General features: G+C 39.2%; 1 protein-coding gene and 1 long non-coding RNA gene across 3 annotated transcripts in view; one reads left to right on the top strand and one right to left on the bottom strand.

Annotated features, from left to right (window-relative positions):
* Positions 1–15,672, top strand: part of LOC120236403 — a 56,669-nt gene extending 40,997 nt beyond the window's left edge. Inside the window, exon 2 of the long non-coding RNA XR_005529670.1 lies at positions 14,476–15,672. This is a non-coding gene — a long non-coding RNA (uncharacterized LOC120236403). The remainder of the gene's footprint in view (positions 1–14,475) is intronic.
* Positions 12,433–17,702, bottom strand: part of ITGA6 (integrin subunit alpha 6) — a 78,709-nt gene continuing 73,439 nt past the window's right edge. The window contains exons 25-26 of one of the 2 annotated variants that reach the window (XM_039239178.1): positions 16,706–16,835; positions 14,495–14,583 (exon numbers count right to left, since the gene is read on the bottom strand). In XM_039239178.1, the coding sequence (XP_039095109.1) occupies positions 16,728–16,835 (108 nt within the window). In that variant the 3' untranslated portion in view covers positions 14,495–14,583; positions 16,706–16,727. Of the gene's footprint in view, positions 14,584–16,705; positions 16,836–17,702 lie in introns of both variants that reach the window. The other variant, XM_039239177.1, reaches the window with a different exon arrangement.

Raw genomic sequence — 17,702 nt, 5'->3', positions numbered from 1 at the left:
TCTTGTTAGTTTTAAAAGCTTGTTATGCACTCTGCACCTGTGAGTACTGCTGTACCAAAGAAGGCTCTTTTACTGTCCAGGGCCTGTCTGTTCAGAAAGTGATATTTGAATGGTGTCTTTTGGTTTCTCTTTTTGACACCTTGGTTATTTTATTTTCTTACCTGTAGTGGTATTTGGAACTCTCCACCATGTGTGCTTTGGCTTGTTTCCTGAGGTAGCCCTGAAAAAGAAAACAGACAGACAAACACTCAGGGAACAGAGGCACAAAAATGCACAGACAAATTCAACAAACACTCAAACCGAAAGGGAAAAAGAAAAAGAAAAAAGGGACACATACCAAAAAAATTAAAAAAAGAAAGAAAAAAGAAAAGAGGAAGGAGGGAAGATGAATAATAAAAATAAAAGTACATAAAAAAGAAGAAAGAAGAAAAGGAAAAAGAAAAAACCCAATAGACAAAGGACAGTCTAAAGCATAGAAACAGAATTCCTAGCTACAAATAAATAGCTGGGTGTATGCAGTGCTGGAGGAAGAGCATAAAGAAAGAGAGAAATGACAGGGCAGAGAGGAAGCGAAATTGGAAATGAAATGAGCAGGCAGAAAGACTAAGAGACTTATTTCAAAGAGAGAAAGGGTGGAATATGGTTGGAGAGGAGGCAAAAGAAATGACGATGATGCTACTCAGAGAAACTATATAGTCTGATTACTGCAGAGAGAAAGAGATAAAAAGTAGTGGTGGAGGTGTAGAATTTACATCTAGAGAATGGATTAAATGTGACTGTTTAAGAAGGCCAGTGACCAGAATTAATCAGGGCAGTGCATCCATGTTGGTCTTGCCCCGGCTCTGGTTAAAAAAAAAAAAAGAGGCAGCTCTGTAGTGGGGATGGGCTTGGTTTGGTCCAGTGAGTCCTGCGGGGGTCCTGCCTTGGTGGTTGTGGAGAGAAAAGTGGCGGCACCCCAGTTCCTTCTTGAACAAAGCATTACAACTCACTCTTTTGGGTGGGATCTCCCTGTGCAGGGGGCATAGCCAAGGTGGGCTGTGCTCTATATCCCAAGCCAGGCCTTGTTTCCACATCTCAGTCCGCGTGCCCCATTGAAATTGCCCAAAATATAAACTTGCAGGTGAGCCCCTCAGAGTAGTTTCAAGCCTCTCGCTCCCCCCTGGGGGGTCCAGCTGAGCCAGAAGCAGAGATGTTGCTCGCATCCCCTCCAGGTCAGGCTGGCGAGCGAGAAGCAGTTTCACCGGGGGTCGCATGGGACCAGTGCATCCGGCTAGGGTCAGCAGGACAGCAGGAAACCAGATCCCTCTATGTCCCAAGCGGTTTTTCTCTTCTCCAGCGACAGGGACAGTGTCTTGAGCAGTTTTGGCCACTCTTTCGTTTGTCCCCTGGACTCACCACAGCTCCCAGCAAAGGGGGATCCCCCCTCCCTCTGTGTCTCCCGTCCCGGCCGGATTTTATCTTCCCCAGTTCGCACTCACGCTATAAGGTTTTCTCAGCGGGCTCTGTCTCCTTTTCCTCCCAAACACCTGGATTCTGTAAGGGTTCCTATGGCTTCAGGCCTTCTCCGTTTTAGAGATGGGGGCGAGTGAAATGTATGGAGCTCCCTATTTCTTCACCAAATTGCCTCCAGTCTGTTCCTCATTCAATTCTAATGGTGTTCATTGTAATGGGATTTTGCTTCTAGCAGGGCATGTATCTTGAAGGCAGGGGCCACAAGAGTGGCCTAAGACCAATGTTATTATCCTTTCAAGACAGTGAATACTGTGTACTTAGATATAAGAAAGATTAAAATGTGCCCCAAATGCTCTTCATCCACGTTTGAGGATGTCAGGGGGTTGGAAGTTGTATAGAGGTATCTAGGCTGGAGTCTATCCACTAGGGGCCTGGTTATTCCATATGCCATTTTACAGGTGAAGAAATTAATCTATTAGGGGTTAGCAATTTTTTTAAAAATTTCAATTCAAGTATGTCTTCTTTACCCATTTATCTGTTGATGGATACTTGGGCTGCTTCCATAGTTTGGCTATTGTAAATAATGCTGCAATTAATATAAAGGGTGCATGTATCCCTTTGAGTTATTGTTTTCATATTCTTTGAGTAAATACCCAGTAGTGCAATTACTGGATCATAGAGTCGTTCTATTTTCAACTTTTTGAGGCAACTTCATACTTTACCAGTTGGCTGCACCAGTTTGCATTCCCACCAACAGTGCATGAGGGTTCCTTTTTCTCTACATCCTTGCCAACACGTGTTTTTTCTTGTGTTGTTAATTTTAGCCATTCTGACAGGTGTGAGGTGATATCTCAGTGTGGTTTTGATTTGCATTTCCCTGTTGATGGGAGATGTTGAGCATCTTTGTCATGTGTCTGTTGGTCACGTGGATGTCTTCTTTGGAGAAATGTCTGTTCATATCTTCTGCCCATTTTTTTTTTAAGTTTATATACTTAGATTAAGAGAGAGAGAGAGAGAATGCAAGCAGGGAAGGGGCAGAGAGAGGGAGGGAAAGAGAATTCCAAGCAGGCTCCATGCTGTTAGTACAGAGCCCAACACAGGGCTCAACCCCATGAACCATGAGATCATGACCTAAACTGAAACTAAGAGTCAGATGCTGAACCAACTGAGCTATCCAGGGGCCCCTCTTCTGCCCATTTTTAATTGGATTATTTGTTTGGTGTTGAATTGTATACGATCTATATATTTTTTTGATATTAACCCCTTATTAGATATATCATTTGCAGATATCTTCTCTCATTCAGTAGGTTGTCTTTTAATTTTGTTGTTGGTTTCTTTTTTTGTGAAGGAGCTTTTTATTTTGATGTAGTCCCAAAAGTTTATTTTTGCTTATGTTTTCTTGCTTCAGGGGACCTATTTAGAAAAATGTTGCTATGTCTGATATCAGAGATATTACGGCCTGTGTTCCCTTCTAGGATTTTTACGATTTCAAGTCTCACATTTAGGTCCCTAATCCATTTTGACTTTATCTTTGTGCATAGTGTAGGAAGGTGTTCCAGTTTCATTTTTTTTGCATGAAGCTCTTCTAGATTTCCTAGCACCATTTGTTGAAGAAACTTTCTTTTTACTATTGAATATTCTTGCCTCCTTGTTGAAGATTAATTGACAATATAATCATGGGTTTATTTATGGGCTCTTTATTCTGTTCTATTGATCTCTGTGTCTCTTTTTGTGCCAGTGCCATATTGTTTTGACTACTACAGCTTTGTGGTATATCTTGAAATCTGGGATTGGGATACCTCCAGTTTTTTGTTTTGTTTTGTTTTTAATTGCCCTGGCTATTCGGAATCTTCTGTGATTTCATACACACTTTAGGATTATTTGTTTTAGTTCTGTGAAAAATTCTGTGGTATTCTGATATGGATTGCATTAAATCTATAGACTTCTTTGGGTAGTATAGATGCTTCAACAATATTTGTTCTTCCAATCTATGAGCATAGAATATCTTTCTGTTTCTTTGTGCCATCTTCAATTTCTTTCATCAATGTTTTATAGTTTTCAGAGTATAAGTCTTTCACCTCTTTAGTTAATTTTTTTCCTAGATATTTCATTATTTTTGGTAAATGGGATTGTTTTCTTAATTTCTCTTTCTGCTTCTTCAAATTAGTGCATAAGAATGCAGCAGATTTCTGGGGCACCTGGGTGGCTCAGTCGGTTAGGCGTCCAACTTCAGCTCAGGTCATGATCTCATGGTTCATGGGTTTGAGCCCCGCATCGGGCTCTGTGCTGACAGCCAGCTCAGAGCCTGGAGCCTGTTTCAGATTCTGTGTCTCCCTCTCTCTCTGACCCTCCCCTGCTGACACTGTCTCTCTCTCTCTCAGAAATAAATAAAAAACATTAAAAATTTTTAAAAAGTTAAAAAAAAGAAGTGAAATTCATTAAAAAAATGCAGCGGATTTCTGTACATTGATTTTATATAGTGTGACTTTACTGAATTCATTGATCAGTTCTGGAAGTTTTTTGGGGAGTCTTTTGAGTTTTCTTTATACAGTAACATGTCATTTTCAAGTAGTGAAAGTTTTATTTCTTACTAATTTGGATGCCTTTTATTTCTTTTTTGCTGTCTGATTGCTGTGGCTAGGACTTCCAGTATTATGTTGAATAAAAGTAGTGAGAGTGGATATCCTGTCTTGTTCCTGACCTTTCCTGAGAGCTTTTCCCCACTGAGTGTGATGTTCACTGGGGGCTTTTCTTAGAATGCCTTTTATATGTTGAGGTATGTTCCCTGTAAAACTACTTTGTTGAGGGTTTTTATCATGAGCAGATATTGTACTTTATCAAGTGCTTTTTCTGCGTCTATTGAAATGATCATATGGTTTTTCTCCTTTCTTTTACTGATGTATCACACTGATTGATTTGCAAATATTGAGCCTTCTTGTATCCTGGGAATAAATTCCACTTGATTATGGTAAATGATTTTTTTAAATATTTTTATTTATTTCTAGGAGAGAGAGAGACAGCGTGAGCAGGGGAGGGTCAGAGAGAGAGGGAGACACAGACTCTGAAACAGGCTCCAGGCTCTGAGCTGGCAGTCAGCACAGAGTCCGGCGGGGGGCTCGAACCCACGAACCGCGAGATCATGACCTAAGCGAAAGTCGGATGCTTAACCGACTAAGCCACCCAGGCGCCCCGGTAAATGATTTTTAAATGCATTGCTGGATTCAGGTTGCTAATCATTTGTTGAGGATTTTTGCATCCATGTTCATCAGAGATATTGGCCTGTAGTTCCCTTTTTTGGTGGTATCTTTGGTTTCGGTATCAGGGTAATACTGTCTTCATAGAATGATTTTGGAAGTTTTCCTTTTGGGAATGGTTTGAAAATAATAGGTAGTAGCTCTTCTTTAAATGTTATGTAGAATTTGCCTGTGAAGCTATCTAGTCCTGGACTTTTGTTTGTTGGGAGTTTTTTTATTATTGCTTCCACTTCATTGCTGGTAATCAGTCTGCTCAAATCTTCTATTTTCTCCTGCTTCCATTTTGGTAGGCTACATATTTCTAGGAATTTATTCATTTCTTCTAGGTTGTCCAATTTTTTGGCATTCGTTTTTCATAATTCTCTTACAATCCTTTGTATTTCTGTGGTGTTGGTTATTTCTACTTTTTCATTTGTGATTTTGAGTTCCCTCCCCACTCCCGACCGCTGAGTCTGGCTAGAGGTTTATCAATTTTGTTGATCTTTTCAAAGGACCAGCTCCTGGTATCACTGATCTGCTGTATTGCTTTTTTAGTGTCTTTATCATTTATTTCTGCTCTAATCTTTATTGTTTTCTTCTGCTGGCCTTGGGTTTTTTTGTTTTGTTTTTTTCTGGTTATTTACACTGACGTGGATGTTATCTAGTTGTATCTATGGGACAGAATGAGGCTAGGATCCTCCTATTCTGCCTTCTTCCCCAGAAGTCATGGGTTAGCATATTTGTCTAAGGTCACACAAGTAGGGAGTGGCAGAGAAGTAACTTAGACAAAGACTTATCCCTGAGACCTTTGCTACCCAAAGTGTAATTCATGGACCAGCAGGTTTGCAGCACCTGGAGTTTGTTAGAAACGTTGATTCTTAGGCTCTGTTGCAGACTGCCTGAATCAGAACCTTCCTCTTCACAAGATCCCCAGGTGATTCTTGGGCTTGTTAAAATGTAAGGAGTCTGTTTTTAGCCACTTGGGTAGCAAGAGATTGAGACTTCCTAACCAGGGGTGGCTTTCTCCATGAAGCATGTGCCCTAGAACTTGGGTTCTGTCAGTAATTTGATGACACTTTGTAGTCAAACAGAACCTGTCTTCCTAGGGGAAAGTGCTGTTTTTGGTTTTTGCCTTTAATATGTCTTTCAGTCCATGCATTATGACATGTCAGAGAGAGACATGAGAGTTTTCAAGCAGTTCTTCCAATAATAAATTCTAATCTTTAATGTTCATGATATAAGCCAAGCACAAGATGGGCTCTGTAAGCGTTTCCTCTTTTGCACAGCAGTGAAGGTAAATAAGCAACAAAATGGTAGGGTCCCTTTCCACTAAAGGAAACCAAAGAATTGACAGTGTGTGTAAAGAACTGAGGAAGGATTTTACAAAAGCATCTGCTCTTCTTACATTCTTCCATTTCAGGAAAAACAAAAAATCAGTACAAAGCAATTTTAAGATGCCTACACACTGGCTTTGTGTGCATGTCCCAACCCCAGCCTGCATTACAGTCATTGGATTAAGGGGTAAGACACAGAAATAAGGTCAGTCTTGTACAAAGTGACCTATGTTGATAAGCAGTTCAAATTCAAGACTTCAGTTCACAGTACTTCATAGTTAAAGGGACTTAAGCTTGTAGGTTGTAACTGTAACATCTGCTAGTGAACATGGGCTGTGATAGACATTGAGGAGTGAGACAGTAAGTCAGTGAGAATTAAAAGAAACTGTGTCTCCCCATCTGTGAAATGAGGAAGTAGAACTAGATTTCTCTGCTTCCTTCCTACTTTAACATGTATGATTCTACATAACAAGTGTAATTACAAAAATGATACTTAACAAGCACTTCCAAATCATCTCATTTACTCCTTACAAGAGCCTTTAAAAGGGGCATCTGAGTGGCTTAGTTGGTTGAGCATCCGACTCCTGATTTTGACTCAGGTCATGATCCCAGGGTCATGGGATTGAGCCCTGCATCGGGCTCCATGCTCAATGTGGAACCTGCTTGAGATTCTGTCTTTCTCCCTCTGCTCCTCTCCCCCCTGCTCATGCTCTCTCTCTATAATTAAAAAAAAAAAAAAAAAAAGTTTTTTAAAGAACCTGTGAGGTTCCTGCTATCAATCCTGTTTTACAGATGAGGAAACGGGCACAAACATTTCAGTCACTCACCAGGTTATATTCTAAGAGGAGCAGCTTTCTCACACTCAGCAGTGTGACTCGAGCCTTGCTTCTATACACCCTGCCCCCTTGCCTCCGTCTCTATGGCAAATATGCCTCTAGCTTCGCCGGTCTTGTTGCTGGTGCAGTGGAAGCACCACAAGCAGAAATGAGGCATTTCCACACAGAGTGCAGAGCCCTTTCCATAAATGTTCGGGCCACCTAGTGACCTCTAAAGCAGCTGTCAACCTTGGCTGCACTTTGAGTCACGTGGGGAGCCTTGAACAGCACTGATTCGTGGGTCCCACCTTGAGATTCTGACAAAGTCGATCTGGCATGTAGTCTAGGCATTGGGATTTTTAAAAACTTTATGCTCCATAGAAATTCAAATGTGCAGCCCAGGTTGAGAACGACTATTCCAAATTTTCTGGGAATGGGGTTGGTTCTGAAGGCAAGTTCCACTCATATAGGATCAGGTACCCCTCTTATGTCGACCACTGATATCTTTTTTTTTTAATAGTTTATTGTCAACTTGGTTCCCATATGACCATTGATATCTTAATGCAAGTTCTTAAATTCTGTTACTTCTATAAAGTGAATTCATCAATGTTTGACAGTATCATCTGTTGTTTTATTTGAACATTTTTCTTTCTCAGTCTTTTAAGTATTCCAGTATTTTATGACACACTGGTAAGAGTTAAAAGAAAGGGAAAGAACACAAATGGATACCTACTGAAAGCATCCATTACATTATTTTACTCTTCGGGAATAACTTTTTCACAAATTCTGATTGTGATTTTTGGTCCATTCTATACAAGATATGGTGAGTAACATCATTACATAGACCAATGGCAGTGGATTTCATATTTAAAAGTATAAATAAATTAGCTATCATGCTGTCTGACCACTTTTTTGATTAAGTATTAGTTATTACCTAGTAAGTTCCACAAGAACAAGAATCAAGTTGGTGTTACTTCTGTATCTCCATCCCCTTCCGTAGACGTTGGCCTGTAATAGGTACTTTAACAGGTGCTCTATGACAGTTGAATGTCAAATGAATTAATTATAATAGCTTCACATAATGAAGAAACCCAAACTATTGCATACTTCTACCAAAAAATGACTGTGTCAAAAGAAAATAAATAGTACTTTTGTTAAGATTCTCTCCCATTCTTAGAGGTCAGATAGAAGGTGTGGTTGGGGGTGCGCCTGGGTGGCTTAGTCGGTTAAGTGTCCGACTTTCGCTTAGGTCATGATCTCGCGGTTCGTGGGTTCGAGCCCCGCGTCTGGCTCTGTGCTGACTGCCAGCTCAGAGCCTGGAGCCTGTTTCAGAGTCTGTGTCTCCCTCTCTCTCTGACCCTCCCCTGCTCACGCTGTCTCTCTCTCTCTCTCTCCTAGAAACTAAAAAAAAAAAAAAAATTTAAAAAAAAGTGTGGTTGGGAAGGACTGTGGAAATGATAGAGAATTTTTTTTATTGTTAACACATGGTGTTACATTAGTTACAGGTATACAAAATAGCTACATTTTTTTGTAACACACGGTGTTACATTGGTTACAGGCATACAACATAGTAGACAAGTCACTACATTATGCTGTGCCATCACAAGGACAGCTGCCATCTGTCACCGTGAAATGCTATTACAGTGTTAATGACTGTATTACCTGTGCTGTACATTTCATCCCTGTGACTTACACATTCCATAACTGAAAGCCTGTATCTCCCACTTGCCTTCACCTATTTTCTTGTTTCCTCCCCACACCTTCCCTCTGGCAACCACCAGTTTGTTCTCTGTGTTTGTGTGTCTGTTTCTGCTTTGTTTGCTTTGGTTTTTATATTCCACATATAAGTGAAATCATATGGCATCTGTCTTTCTCTGATTTCACTTGGCATAATGCCCTCTAGGTCCAAACCATGTTGTCACAAATGGCATGATCTCATTTGTTTATGACTAATATTCCACAGAACGTAAGTACATCTTCTTTATCCATTCATTTATCAGTGGACACTGAGGTTGCTTCCAAATCTCGGCTATTGTAAATAATACTGCAGTAAATATAGGGGTGCATATGTCTTTTCAAATTAGTGGGGGGTCTTGGGGGTAAATACACAGTAATGGAATTACTGAATCATGTGGCATTTCTATTTTTAATTTTTTTGAGAAACCTCCATACAATTTTCCACAGTGGCTGCACCAATTCACATTCCCGCCAGTAGCACATGAGGGTACCCTTTTCTCCACATCCCCAATACTTGTTTCTTGTGCTTTTGATACTAGCCATTGTGACAGGTGTGAGGTGATATCTGATTATGATTTGATTTCGATTTAATATTTAGTGGTGTTGAGCTCTTTCCATGTGTCTATCAGCCATGTGTGCCTTGTTTGGAAAAATCTATTTAGGTTCTCTGCTAATTTTTTTTTTTTAATTTTTTAAAATGTTTATTTCTAGGAGAGAGAGAGAGAGAGACAGCGTGAGCAGGGGAGGGTCAGAGAGAGAGGGAGACACAGACTCTGAAATAGGCTCCAGGCTCTGAGCTGGCAGTCAGCACAGAGCCCGACACGGGGCTCGAACCCACGAACCGCGAGATCATGACCTAAACGAAAGTTGGACGCTTAACCGACTAAGCCACCCAGGCACCCTGGTTCTCTGCTAATTTTTAATTAGATTATGTCTATTTTTGGTGTCGAGTTGTAGCAGCTCTATGTATTTTGGAAATTAACCCCTTATTGGAGGTTTCATTTGCAAGTATCTTCTCCCATCCAACAGGTTCCCTTTTCCTTTCATTGGTTCCTTCACTATGTAAAAGCTTTTTATTTTTACTTAGTCCCAATAGTTTATTTTTGCTTTTGTTTCCCTTGCCTGAGAAAACCAGGCTAGAAAAACGTTGCTAAGGCTGATGTCAAAGAAATTACTACCTAGGTTTTCTTCTAGGAGTTAGGGTTTCATATCTCCCCTTTAGGTCTTTAATCCATACTGAATTTTTGTGTAAGGTGTAAGAAAATAGTCTCAATAAATGGTACTGGGAAAACTAGACTATCTTTCCCTCTTGTATATTCCTGCTTCTTTTGTCATAAACTAACCATGTAAGTTTGGGTTTACTTCTAGGCTTTCTTTTGTTTCACTGATAATAGGGTTTTGTGTGTGTGTGCTAGTACCATAGTATTATGAGTATTACAGATTCATAGTATATCTTGAAATCTTTCTCAAGATTGCTTTGGTTTACCATCTGTTGCTGTAGGTAAGCTTCCTATAAGAGGTCTCATTTATATATGTATCCTGAGTCTGTTACCATCCATTAGAATTTTACTTCAGACTGGAAGAAACAAACTACATCTCTCCATTTCACAATGACAGGATATTCACTTAATCTATTTACTTAAATCTATCTACTGGCTATTGGTGGATTGAATACTTATCTGCTAAGCTCTGGATAACAAAAGTGCATTCCATCCCTGTAGTTTGAGACTTTTTTTGTGAATGTTCTAGTAGGATGAATAGTAAGAAATTTTATCTGACCTCTGCTACCATAGGTCTGTTGCTGCCCATTTCCATGCAACAGACAGCCTGAAAGATGGTGTCAGGAGAAGGGCAGAGACTCAGGCCCATAAGCTCCACTGATTTTTATAAAAGTGGCATTTGACTCCTTTACTACAGGGTCCTCATTAACCATTCCCTGGCTGGTTATGTACTTTGTGGCACATTCTCCCATCCTTGCACTGTGCTAGACCAGTTTTCTCACTCTGATTTGTGTTGGTTAACACCTCTGCACACCTGGCCTCAGCCACTGGTACTCAGTGCTCCCCCATCCTATCAGCTAGGCCAGATGCCTTTCAGAGTCAGCAAAACCTGTTTTTTTGAAGGTACAAAAGAGAAAGAACACATTTCACCAGAAGCAGGAACTACTAGAAGAATAGAGGCCTAGTTTTTTGGTTTTTTTTTTTTTTGTGATAGCTACTGTTTTGAAATCATTCTCAAGTTTATTTTCTTCATCTCTTTGAACCTTACCATCTCCTCAGTGGTTGAGCCATGACTGGACCCTACCCTTTGGTGTTACGGAATTGCCTTTAATCATCATTTACTTTATGATCCTACCTGATCGCAACTTTCATACATTCCTGTTTACTTAGCCCTCAGGCTATAGTCATGTGGAACCCAGCCACCTATAGCATTTCATTCTTTTCTTCGTTAAAAACAAAACAATCTGTTAATCCCAGTCTGTCTTCTCACGTTGTCCTTTCATAGGTTAGTGTACTAGAGATCAGTTCTCATTAAGATATTTTCATTTGGAGTAGAAGGCTTGGTCTTATCCTTACTCCCCTGCTCTGGACAATTTAAAGCATTCCCACTTACATCTGCCCCATTTCCAAAATAGTCTCAACCCCAAAGGCATGACCGAGTATGAGGTTGTGGCAAACAATCTGTAACCAACAACAAAATGTGTGTGTAAATGGAAGTCCCATTAATCTATGACTGTCATTCCTAGCCATTCCTGTATGATTTTTTGAGAGAAAAGGGGTAGAATCCTAGGAGTCCTACAAAGCATTGGCATCATGTCCAGTGCAAGTCATTTATACCATCGCCCTAGCCAGGCCACTCTTAATGGTTATGTTGATTACACACTGTAATAATTAATCTGGGCAGATCCTTGGGACTGTAAATAAAAGGGTCACAGCTACTGGTCTGTCATTAAGAAGTACCAATCACATTTCTTTGGGTGGTAATAGCTGTCTGATCTTCAAAGAACAAAGACAAAGATTCACTATATAGTACCAAGTACAGTAGAAAACTAGTATTTAATTTACTACATAGACAGTATATTTTGTATTCGAAAATTATTCAGGCCAGTGCATGCTGTATTATCTGAGCACTAAATGCATGCCTTGTTTTTATTTATTTTTTTTTATTTTTTTTTCAAATAGTTTATTGTCAAATTAGTTTCTACATAACACTCAGTGCTCATCCCCAAAGTGCCCTCCTCCATGCCCATCCCCCCCTCCCCCCCACATCCATCAGTCCTCAGTTTTTGTCAGCATTCAAGAGTCTCTCATGGTTTGCCTCTCTCCCTTTCCCCCACCATTTCCGCCCTTCTTCTCCCGCTTGTTCCTCCGTCAAGTTCCTCCTAATCCTCCTATACGTGCAAACATATATTTGTCCTTCTCTGCCTGACTTATTTCGCTCAGCATAACACCCTCAAGGTCCATCCATGTTGCTACACATGGCCAGATTTCATTGTTTCTCATTGCCATGCCTTGTTTTTATTTATAAGATTGTGATAAACCAGCTAGAGACGGTTCATAAGATTGCTTAAATCTAAACAAAATCCTTTGGTAAAGAAAATATTTTCACACTGGTCCCTTCTGCCAGATCAGTCCCTGGTGATCAGTAATGACACATGTCACAGCCGAACTGCTGTCACATCCAAAATATCTTCTAAGAAGAAAGCAACTCTGCCCTAAGAACTCTTACTCTTTATTCCATAGTATCACTGCTAAATGACATCTCTCAATTTTTAGGCATCTTGAATAAGCCATCTTTTAAGATCATTTTCTGTTGACATCAACTGAACAGTAGAGCCCAAAAGAAAAAAAGAAAACCTTCAATCATATAAAATAAACTTTAGTTTGGCTTCATGAAACACAAAAGCAATTCAGGTTATTTATCATCATTTTAGAGTTTGTTTCACACATATAATGTGGTGTTACTAAGCAATGAACACTTTCATAAAAAATTTATTTCACACTTTTATACAAATATCCACAGGTATTTTCTAATCATGAATTTTACAGTGCTAGTTAGTATTAAAATGTATCAAATGCAAACAGACCAGTGACTTGACTTAAGATGACATTTTTAACAATAAACACCACTACATTCTTGTTTCATTGTTGTTGAGCCATCCTTCCACCTCGTCCCTGCCTTTTAGGACATTCAGTTTTTTAGAGCAAAGGTCTATAACACTCAAAGTACCAGCTTCTTAGCAACCTAGAAAGATAGTTCATTAGGTTACAAGTTACCTACACAAGAAACAGATTTCTAACACTGGTATGACCGATTTTAGAGAAATATTTGTAAACAAAATGTCATTTGTAAAACTGTCTTTGTGAATGAAAATTCCAAAATACGACAAGAGTATCTTAAGGGTATAAGATTTCTGAAAAGAAAAAAAAGCTCCAAAGCAAAAATGGCACATATAGCTGTATTTTGTTCTTTTGATTGAGACACTGCTTATACTATAGCCAAACAAATTAGCACCTGTTTGCTATTATTCCCCATATAGCTTAACATTTTGAAGTATAGTAACTTTTTAAAATTCAGCTTTCCTATGCATTCAGTCTCTGTTGAATGTATAAAAATGTTTTCCTCCTCTGCCACCTCATTTTTACAATTTAGCCATTTAAAATTGTGGTTAGTGCAGTCCCCAAGTAATTTTGGGGAACACTGATTAGGAGAGGAAACAAAGTTAAAAACAGAACACTGACTCACTGATTAAATGATTCCAACATTTAAAAACTTACAAGCAGTGGGATCAGATACTCAGTAGTCTCACACTGGATCGGTTTGGATCCACCAGAGGCACCCACCATCTCTAAGTCCTGATTATACAGTATTTGCAGCAAGGACTAAACTGCACTGAAATTCAGCAAACAAATCCATTATTTCTAAGAGTTCCTGAAAGTTACAGCACAAAATGCATGACATCACACAGGGCTCTAAATTCTGAAATGTCCACTGTCTAATAAGGATTAAACATCTTATGGTTCAATCCTATTAAACATATTCTGGGTCTGGAGGAAAGGGGGTGAGAGTTGGGAGATATCATAACTTCTAATTTCTTTTTTTGCACTAAATTCAAACCAATGACATCTCATGTTCTAATTCTGATGGTCTAATCCAACTGCAAGAGAATCTTTGGCCTGTCAATGACAAAATGGTTTATAAAAAAGAAAAAATAAATACCATAGACAAGTACATATAACTAGCATTCAAGTCTGTTGCACCTGTGTTTTAGTGAAGACGAAGCATGAAACCTGTATGTTATTTAGTGAATATTCACACATCTAGGAAAGGTTAAAGATGGCAGGATGGCAACGTCACCTATTGCACATTTAAGAATAGCACTTTCAGTTGAAACACAACTCCCCCAATGGCACAGTCTTGTGATGCGGGACAGTTAAGTTGCAGGTTGTCGAGGCCTGTGGGAACAATGTGAGCAGAGGCGGTGCCAGATTAGGGCGGCCACTGTTAGCGCGGACACCAGGCGCCCGCTTGAGGATGTCGCGGGAGTGCAACCCGGCGGGCCCTTTCCCAGCACGTGTAAGTCAGCCACACCAAAAACAAAGGCAACCCGGAAAGTTAAATTAAGGCAGTGAAAGAAAAATCCATTCCAACAGTCTTAGATTTGGCTGTGCAGAACCGGAGCCTCAGGCTACATGACCACGTCCACAGTTAAAACTGTTCTGTTCGCCCTGTGTGGCCTGTCTGAAGTGAACATTCCAGGGATGGAGCAGCTTTTTTAAGTCCATTTAGATTTCTGAGTTGGGAGGGAGAAGAAGCAGGTTGGGAACTGTGAAGTTTTTTTGGTCCCCTTTAGGAGTAGCTCTCATTTTCATTCCACCTTGTGATCCACTGTTTTTTTTCCAGGTTATCATTATATTTTTCATCTTTGATCTCCCGCTCTTCCTTCCGGATCCTCACAGCATGGTATCGGGGAACGCTATCATCGTACCTAGAGCGCTTAAAGAATCCGCACTGACAAAGGGGAAAGAGAAGCAGAAATAAATTAAGTATCTCAAGAAAAGCTAATGCACAAAATGGGAGCGTCTAAGCTTTCTGTTCAGCTACGCCTACCTTTGGATAAAGGGAAAAAAAGACATGGGATAAACAGAAGAGAAGACAGCTGTAAAACTGGAAGAAAAGTCCATTATTTCCATTCTGTCTTTACTAACAAAGTTGAGTTATAGAAAAATGCTTCCATTTTTTATAATCACAATACTATATGTTAAAGATCTAATTTTCACATTAAAAAGACTGCTCTTTAAAATGATATTCTAACAAAGGCCATAAACCTAACAAAGGCCATAAACCAAAGATTATTTTTACCTCTCTCCCACTAACAGAATGGAATCAGATCACAAATATTTTACAAATTACTATCTAAATATGCCAGTGTTCAAATGGGTCAGTGTTCAAATGGGTCAATTTAAGAATCTTCTCTTCTCCAAGGCTCAGCACATATCTCTCATTAGCTACCAGGCAATTTACACTGCCTGGATTTCCTGTTGTGCTTTCAACTTAAGCTGTTTCATTCATAAATCATGTAGTAACTGTGTCCTTAATAAAATCGGTCATGTACCGCAAAGAACTCGAGTAGGACAGTAGCACTACACTGAATTTTCAAGCACCCCTAATTTTTTTTTGGGCAAAAGAAATTTACACTTAGGTTATTAATGAATATATATTTTATTCATTTTTTAAAAAATATTCAATCTGATCCAAGGTAGATTTTTATTGAGAACATATTAGGGAATTTTTTTTTTTTAACTCAAATTGAATTTTTAAAATGAATAAAATATGTTTAATGAAAAAGGTGTGTTTTCAATTTAAAAATGCAGATAGAGGGAGGATGAGGAAGATAGTTGGAAGGGTCAATTTGTATCATGTAACAGGACTGGAACATTTATTTTGAATGATGTTATAAGATGTCATGGGGCAAAGCTATATCCAGTCATCACTAAGTCAATTGGAAAAAATGACCAAGACATTTTGTTCTAAGGCCATGTCTACATGGACTCCTTAATTATTCTGTGCAAAAAGCCAAAATACCTATCAATTACAAAATGTGGCTCTTGCTTCATTTAGACAAAGGAGGAAATCAAGGGTGGTATGTAAAGCTGAAATGGAAATGTTGGGATGCATCATGACAATGCCATGGAAAGGGATTATGGAGTAACTCCATCCTCCCATGCCCACAGAAATGGAAAAAGGAATTACCACCAATTCCTGTTTCCATGGAATTACACACAAGAGAAGCAAAATATATGAACTTAAAATCAACCAAGAGCCAAAGTTGAATAAAATCTCTAGAAACATGAAACCAGGGCAAATTCCATTACAACACATTGAAAGAGTAACTGTCCAGAGCATTTTTATATTAGAATTTTGTATAATGAAGGTCACTTTGGTCTAGAGCCATCGTCTGTAATTGGCCATCATGTCCACCATGTCAGCAGTCATAGTTTGTTGTAATGGTCTTTGACCTGTAGTAGATATGCAGGAAAAGAAGTTGCATGCTTAGCTGGCATAAAACAATTTCTGAGCAACAACAAAAGCATTCCAAGCCTTCCCCCATCACTTTATAGCGAGATCAAAAAAGACAGAAAGCCACCTCATCAAGAGAAACACAATGTTTCCAACATGCAACAGGTTAATTAGGCAGTCAGTCAACACAAGCTTCTATCTGTGGGAAATTCCAAAATGGACAAGAAACCTGTCATGATTTCTTATTCATCTTTGAAATTCCAAGTGGGGTGCTACGTACTAGATTGATAACACATGGCAAACTGGGCTAGTATGGAGGGGTAATGCCTCCTTTTGTGTGTACATAGATTGCAATCTTCTTCATTGCCGTGGGTGATGTTTGACAACAACACAGAATAACTCACCTGTAACAAAAGATTCTTTGTGCATTTCTAAAACAAAAAACACCCTGAGCTTTCAAGTGAAATAAAATAAATCCAAGCAAGGCAAGCCAGTGTGGACATTTGGAAACATCTGTTAATGGGACACACACAGCAAGCTGTTGCTCTTAAAGTTAGCCACCACAACCACAGCACGTCCCACAGCTAGCAATTAAAAAACATTGATCAATTACCAATTACAGAAGTAGATCAATACTATGCATCAGAAGTAAGCCTCTCTTTATCAGACGGCTGAGCATGGATCTCAGCCTTGTGATATGTGGCATCATAATGATCTTTCTTATTTCTCTTGAAGAAACCACACTATAAGGAAGCAAGGTATTTAGTCAGTTTTACAGTTTTGAATATAAGGCTAAACAAAAGCAAATTTCAGATTTTAACCTGTTTTCTATTTATGGCTTGTTTACAAAGAGACCACAATGGATCAGCCAAAAGTGAAGAGCCACCGCACTATGTTACACTGACAGCGACCAAACCAACTCAATTCTCATGGGTCTCTGGTCAAATACTTAGACAAATGACATTAGTCACCTGATTTTTCTATTTGTAACAGAAGTCCTGAGTACAAACATCATTGTAAGGATTATGAATATGAACTCTAAAACAGGCAAAAGATTGACTTGTGCCTTTTACTTAGACAAATGGCTAAGGAAGTTTTCTAAGCTTTAGCACAAATCCACATAAAACAGATACTGCATTTTTCTGCCTTTCACAGTAACTTTTATGGAACAAATGCCATCTACTTTGGATTGTGGGTAAATCACAATATAAATTCGAATTTACCATCATGAAAGAATGACTGCTATCACTTTCCCAAATTCTGAACCACTATGGAACCCTTAAGTTGTAGGAACCTATGTTCTTTACGTTAAGTCACTCTAAATGAACATAGAAGTGTAATTCCATTTTCTACTATAACTTCCTTCATTCAATGATGGAGAACTTTTTTGGTCTACTTGTTCATAAGGCTATGGAACTGCCTTTTGAGCCACAGCTTGGTCAAATAAATCTGCTGTCCTGGAAAATGCTGCTTCCTAGTCTGCCAGCTCAGGAAGATAAAAATCTAAGTCTGTTTTGTACAGTGTGCTAACTACAAAGTACACGAGGGTATTCAAATTTAAATTAAAAATACCTCCGTTGCACATTCCAAGTGCTCAGCAGTCACCCGTG

Source organism: Hyaena hyaena, unplaced genomic scaffold, assembly GCF_003009895.1.
Source record: "Hyaena hyaena isolate Hyena2069 unplaced genomic scaffold, ASM300989v1 scaffold_154, whole genome shotgun sequence".
Lineage (NCBI taxonomy): Eukaryota > Metazoa > Chordata > Mammalia > Carnivora > Hyaenidae > Hyaena > Hyaena hyaena.
The sequence above is the reverse complement of the archived record's forward strand: the minus strand, read 5'-3'. Positions and strand labels throughout refer to the sequence as shown.